Source organism: Nelumbo lutea, chromosome 6, assembly GCF_056320005.1.
Source record: "Nelumbo lutea isolate HS-2025 chromosome 6, American lotus-T2T, whole genome shotgun sequence".
Lineage (NCBI taxonomy): Eukaryota > Viridiplantae > Streptophyta > Magnoliopsida > Proteales > Nelumbonaceae > Nelumbo > Nelumbo lutea.
In genome coordinates, this window is record NC_142689.1 from 16,344,470 (window position 1) to 16,350,909 (window position 6,440).

A 6,440-nucleotide genomic window follows, 5' to 3' on the forward strand; every position below is an offset into this window, starting at 1 on the left:
TTATGGCAGTGAGGTTGAAAAGAATCCAATCTTCTACTTTGTTTTGAAAATTGAAACACATACATAATTGGCTTTCTTCAATCAAAAATAGCTGGCAATACAGCTAAAGCCCATACACAATACTAAGAAGTCGTATTAAATTGTCATGGTGTCTCTTTCAGCATATATATTATCTAGCTATTGAAGTGCTATAGAGTTGGTTTCAATTTCTTTGGTATATTTAAACTTCACCGACTCTAGAATGGTTAAACTTGAATGGAGTTTTATCTCTACAGCACACAGCTGAGAGTAGTTAAGATTCAGATTAGGCAGTGAGGATCTCCACCATTGCATAATAATTTGAAAGGGGTTAAGGCTGCATTTGGCATTTCTTATTTTAAGAATTTATCTCCTTTTTCGGTTAAAATTCCCCTATGAACACCGACTTTTTAACAGCAAAAAGGAGATTGGAAACCTTAAAATAAGGAATGCCAAATGCAGCCTAAAGACTAATGGTGTCTGGTTGCAAGTATTGCTCTGTGTTGGATAGAATAAACCTAGTGCAATCCATCTATGGCTTCCAGGGATGGCAGAGTTTATGAATAAGCATAGATCTTTCTAGTTCAAACTAAAAGAATAAGATAAAAGAATAAGGGGTATAAGTGGTGCAGTCAATCTGGTTGCTGGAGCTAAGCCCCATCCAAAAAGGTTCCCACTTAGAACAATGAACTGGAGAACAGAATGCAAAGAATGGAGTATCAGTTCAAAAGGATTTTTAACAACGATACAAAACTGACACAAATCTTTCAGCGAGCACACCTGTGAAAACAAGGAACAAATTAATATAAATCAAGGGAGAACTGAATAAAGCTCTCTTTTTATGCTTTTCTTCTATCAACAGCATCACTTCCACACAAATCTCACTTTCAAAAAGAAAACAAAAGAACAAGGGAAGGGAAAAGATGAAAATACATTTGAAATCCTAAAAATGAGAATCTATAGTTGTATCCTTCATATTATAAACAAACCCACTAAACCTGGACCGACTAGATTGACTAGATGAAGATTTTAATAAATAAAATGCAAAAAGATTGGCAAATCATAAATTACTGAATGGCATTCCAAACGATGATTTAGCGACCATCAGCAGAAGTGAACGATTCAGCAAATCCAATGGGCCTTGCCGGGATGCTTCCCTTGCTGTCATCAAGGCTGGTGCAGCTGTAATCCTTACCTTCAGCTTCCTGCCAGCCCTTCACCATCTGAGTGAGGGGCAGACTGTAATCGATGCCTGAGTATTCCTCAGTTTCATCATAATATGGTTTCCACTTTTCAACCAGTGGTGCTAGTACATTCACTGCATGGCCCATATCAGGCCGTTGGCTGGGCTCCCTTGCCGTGCAATGCCCAGCCAGTTCAGCTATGATGGATATGCTGTCAAAGGTCTCTTCATTAACACCAAGAGCTGGATCAATTGCAGCCATTAGCTTCTCCTTACTTGACTTGATGTGCCAGAACCATGCAACCAAATATCGGCTCTCCTCAGGTCGCTCTTCATCAAGTGCCATCAGTCCAGTCAAAAGCTCCATCAACACAACTCCGAAGCTGAAGACATCAGCTTTGGTTGTAATTTTCCCTGTGACTGAACATATTTGACCCATGGAAATAAAAATTAGTAGCCAATTAGATACACCACAAACTGTGATGATACTGCAATATGCATCTCACTAATATTAACTTGGGAATCTCTTCAGCCCAGAAATCAGCACAACACAAAATTTATATGTGGTCATAAGCTACCCCTAAAAAATAAAAACAAATACATCAAATTTTCCAAGTTTTTAATCAGGCTCTGTTGTGTTACATCTTACCATAATACAACATTAAGTAATATAACATATCCTATTATACCTTTAATACAAGACAAAGTACCATGATATATCGTCTTATTCATCTGAATAGTACAAGGACTAATTCATCAAAACTGAAGCAGATTGTTTAAGATAATTGGATAACAGTGCAACTTGTGGAAGTTGTTCAAAATTTTTATGATCCAGCATCTCATAATCCTTCAAATATTAAGCAAGTCACTTCTAAGTGTACCAGAAATGGAAACTAATAGGTGGATAGTAGTTATAAAAGAGACTACTTACCAGCATATTCTGGTGCCAAATACCCAAAAGTCCCAGCAAGCCTGGTCACTACGGATTTCTCACCATCAGGAGCAAGTTTTACCAAACCGAAATCCGAAACCTTTGCTCGAAAATCATCACCAAGGAGTATGTTTGAAGATTTAAGATCCCTATGTATAAAGCTCTGGTGAGCGAGAGTATGCAGATACTCCACTCCCCTAGCAACATCCAAGGCAATGTTGAGCCTCCTTTTCCAAGATAGAGGCTCCAAATTCAGACTCTTCCAATGGAAAAGATGCTTGCTTAAAGCTCCCTGAGACATATACTCATAAACTAGAAGCCTCTCAATACCTTCTATGGAATATCCTAACAGAGATACCAAATGTCGGTGTCTGACTTTTGAAAGAACTCCAATTTCAGCTTGAAATTCATCCAAAGCCTTGTTGCTAATCACACCAGCCTCCATTCTCTTGACTGCTATTTTTGTCCCATCATCCAGTTCCCCCTTATAAACTACCCCAAAACCACCACGTCCTAGCTCATTTTCTGAAGCAAAATTCCTGGTCACATTACGTAGAACCTGAACTGATATGATCAAATTCCCAGTTTCAATCACATGAGATTCTCCCATTCCACTATATAAACTCTGAGAACTACTCTCTGTTAGATTAGATAATCTTCCATTGGTGTTATTAGAGACTACAATCTTAACCATGTTTTCTGGATCAGATGGGTCTCTGGGGTGCACGACAAAGGAACTTGGTGCTTGGAAGGCATGTTTCCTCTTCTTGCAGTAGCATATGGATAGAGGAACAAGCAGAACAACCAAGAAGGCAAAACATGCAAGCGGGGCTACAATAAAAACTAGCTTCAATCCTTTTGAACCTTTTGATTTCGAGTTACCTTCACTTGGAGCACCTGAGTTAGACTCTGAGCCCTTGGTTGGTGAAGAGCTGGATGGAGAATTCGAAGTCCCTGGTGACGATGAAGGTGTAGCAGACTGGTTACCATTAAACAGAGGATTCCCATCTATAACAACCTTAACACTTTCACTAAATTTTGGCAGTGGAGGTTCAATATTGTTCCCACTTAGATCCAACAATTTCAAAGATTTCAAGACAGTCAAATTCGTTGGGATTGGACCTGTTAGATGGTTTTCTGCAAGTCGGATTTCAGACAGAGAATCTAGCTCCCCTAATGAAGAACTCAGAATACCACCAAGGTTTCTTCCAGGCAAATTAATAACAGAAACCTTGTTACTTTGGCAACTAAGTCCTAACCATGGGTCAACACATGGGTCATTACCCCTCCAAGCAGAAGCAAGGTTTGATGGAAATTGCACACCACCAAGAAAATCAAGAAGGGCTGTAACTTCGGGAGCACAAGGAAGCCCAATACTTTGACAAAATGAATTTCCATCATAACTGAAATTGTCAAATTTGAAGTCTGGTATCGGACCCATCAACATGTTATTACTCAAATCTAATTTCTGAAGTTGCATACCTGCCATGCTCTTGGGAATTAGACCCACAAGTTGGTTACTGTTGAGGTCGAGATCTGTTAAAGAAGACAATTGTCCAATGCCCTCAGGAATTGTTCCACTGAATTTATTTCCATGTAACCATAGCTGTGTCAGCGAGGGAATGTTCACAATTACATCAATTGGGCCAGTCATCTTGTCACCAACCTGATTATTTATCCACAGAATCTGCAACTGCGACTGGTTAAATCTCGCCGGAATTTCTCCGGTGAGATTGTTGTATGAAAGTTTTAGGACTGTCAGCGACGGCATTGAACCTAGGAAATCCGGCACAGAACCAACCAAATTACACCCCATTAATGACAGATTGGTTAACTGAGCTGAACTCTGCAACACACTAGGAATAGACCATCCAGTGCTCGCGTTCAATGGATTGTTATCCAAAGATAAGACCCGCAAACTAGTAAGGCCATTGACAAAGTCGGAAGGAATCGTGTCAAATCCATTATTACCCAAGTAAGCATACTCTAATTGAGACAATCCACTGAACGTCGGTAGCTTCCCTCTGAAGCTGTTCCTCTGAAGCCCCAAATTTGAGAGCATTTCGAGCTGGTTGAAGTTCTGAGGGAGAGGCCCCTTCAAGCCCAAGCCTTGAACCTGAATCTGCGAAACCCTGTTTCCAGAACAGAACACATGCGGCCATAAAGGAGGGCCACATGGATCATCTCCGTTAGAAGGCCATTTTAGTAGTTCTGGGTTGTCCAAGCCGTCTCTGAAGTCATTGAGAATTTTGAGGTCGTTGGGATCAGTGGCACAAGAAACCACTGGAATAAAGCACAGAAAAACAGCCAAAACCAGCTTCCTCTGATCTTCTTCCATGGCTCTCCCTCGGAGAACCCGCACTACTTCTTCATCGAATCTTGATAACCCATCTGCAATCAAACAAATAATAATTAAAAATCCTGAATTGAAATTCAAAAAGACGACCGTAAACTAGAAAGTAGAAACGCCGAGAACCACAAATGAGAAGTATCAAGTGATCACTACCTATGGCTACTAAATCTAAAACCCATCTAAAATCTTGTCCCAGACGCTAAGCAGAGAATCCAGATCCTAAAAAAAGTAAAACAAACATAGCCAAGTACTGACGGCTATTGACAAAATTTGGCAAATTTTCCTTTAAATATTCTTCAATACTGAAAACAAGTTTTGCGGAGAAAATATCGGATCAACGGGAGAAAAGTTTAGTACCCAAATGGAAAATCAGAGTTGCAGACTGAGAAGAGAACAGCAAACACTGTACTATTCGCCAATTTGTACCTTTAGGGTTCTTATTCTTATCCTCCATCAACAAGAACAAATCCTTCCGTCCGTGCCCACCATTACTTACTTTCCCTCTCCCGGTTCATTTGTATTCTTTTTTTACCGTAAAATACTAAAAAGTACGAAAATGCAAAATCTGGGTCCCACTGTCTGCTGTCTAATCGTTCTATCTGGGAATCCGTGTCAGGTCTTGTTTCATGGAACCTGATAAACTCTTAATCAAATTCTCTTGGAAAATTAACAAAAAAAAAAAAAATCATAGGAAAACAAAAATTAATAAACTAATTAAAATATAATATATGTCATTTACTAAAACAGTCAAATACTTCATGCATTTCTAAAACCTACTTTGTAGTTCGTATTTTACTAAAAACCCCCTATAGTTTGCAATGATTTATTTAATCTACGCTCATAAAAGTGGAAAACATGGTTTTTAAAAACGAACCAGTGACCGAACCGGCCAGGGGTCCGGTTTCCGGTTCAAATGGTTCGATCGCTCGACCCAAATGATTGGCCCGTTCTGATAAAAAATTAAAAAATTAAAAAATTGGAAAGCGATCAAAATCGTTCAAATAGACCGAACAGTTTGAACGGATTGAATGGTTAACCAGCCGATTCAGTGGTTTACTGACCAAAATCAGCGGTTTAGGAGGAAAACGGAACCGGTCATGTGACCGGTTCCCGGTTTTTCTAGTTAGGTCCGGTTTTGAAAAAAGTGGTGAAAATAACAATTTTGACCTAAACATCTATTTGAATAAACTTAATCAAAAGAAAATAAAAAAAAATGAAAAATATCATTTGTTTTCGTTGAATGCTTTTCATTTAGACTCAAAGTAGAAATAAAAAAGAATACAAATACAAATTGATGCTATCCGATCTGAGGTATTTTGAATCGAGGACACAATCAAATAGTCCTGCTAACTGGCTGAAGCTGAGGTGGAAGGACGAAACCACAGACTAAGTTCTATAATTAGGAGAAAGGTCAGAGGCTCGAGAAGTTGTTCTCTAGATAGGTACTCCGACGCTCAAGTCAATAGGGTAAAGAAAGATGTGGCTGAGACAAGCAGATTGAAATATCTTTGGTTTGAGTGTCCGAGTGGGGAATACCTATTTATAGTTGAGTGTCCGTGTCCTACATGAATTGGGCTTCCAAAATTGTCGAGATGAGGGTGTCTATTGAGGTCTTAGGAAGGTTTCCTCTTCCCGACAAAGTCCACTTCTTTGTCTGTGTAAGATACTCCTTAGTCGTGCTCTTCCATTACGTGTGGCATCGATATGGCCTAGGAGAGGGGGCGACCACAAAGATTGCCATGTGGCATCTTTGACCAACTCAACAATTACCCAAACACTTCCCCCAATTCCGAAGTCAAAAAATATAATGCTCGGCTATGATTGAGTGTAAAAGAATTAAATACTGTTGGTTTATTCGCATTGATTGGTCTAAAATAATGTTGGTTTATTAAATAGACCAACCGATTCAATACTCGTACCATTTCTGATATAGGTCAAAAAGTTCAAGGTCTTAA

General features: G+C 39.2%; 1 protein-coding gene across 3 annotated transcripts; it reads right to left on the bottom strand.

The window, feature by feature from the left end:
- Positions 1-801: 801 nt before the first annotated feature.
- Positions 802-5,101, bottom strand: LOC148847597 (receptor protein kinase TMK1-like). Of its 3 annotated transcripts, none has more exons than XM_088948899.1 (3): positions 4,912-5,101; positions 2,133-4,523; positions 802-1,621 (listed from the first exon to the last, which is right to left on the bottom strand). In XM_088948899.1, exons 1-3 carry the CDS (start codon positions 4,937-4,939, stop codon positions 1,113-1,115), a joined length of 2,928 nt encoding a protein of 975 aa, XP_088805025.1. In that variant the 5' UTR covers positions 4,940-5,101; the 3' UTR covers positions 802-1,112. The 3 variants fall into 3 exon arrangements, with proteins under 3 accessions (XP_088805025.1, XP_088805023.1, XP_088805026.1); XM_088948897.1 differs by having other exon boundaries at positions 4,843-5,097; XM_088948900.1 differs by lacking the exon at positions 4,912-5,101 and adding an exon at positions 4,639-4,899.
- Positions 5,102-6,440: the final 1,339 nt, after the last annotated feature.

Bases quoted from the DNA above. Each gene is read 5' to 3' on its own strand.
- LOC148847597 (XM_088948897.1), bottom strand. From the start codon at position 4,939: ATGGAGGATAAGAATAAGAACCCTAAAGGTACAAATTGGCGAATAGTA. The intron at 4,524-4,842 runs GTACTAAACTTT...GTTTGATTGCAG, and splicing joins AACTCTGATTTTCCATTTGG to ATGGGTTATCAAGATTCGAT. The intron at 1,622-2,132 runs GTAAGTAGTCTC...AAATATGTTCAG, and splicing joins TTTGGCACCAGAATATGCTG to TCACAGGGAAAATTACAACC.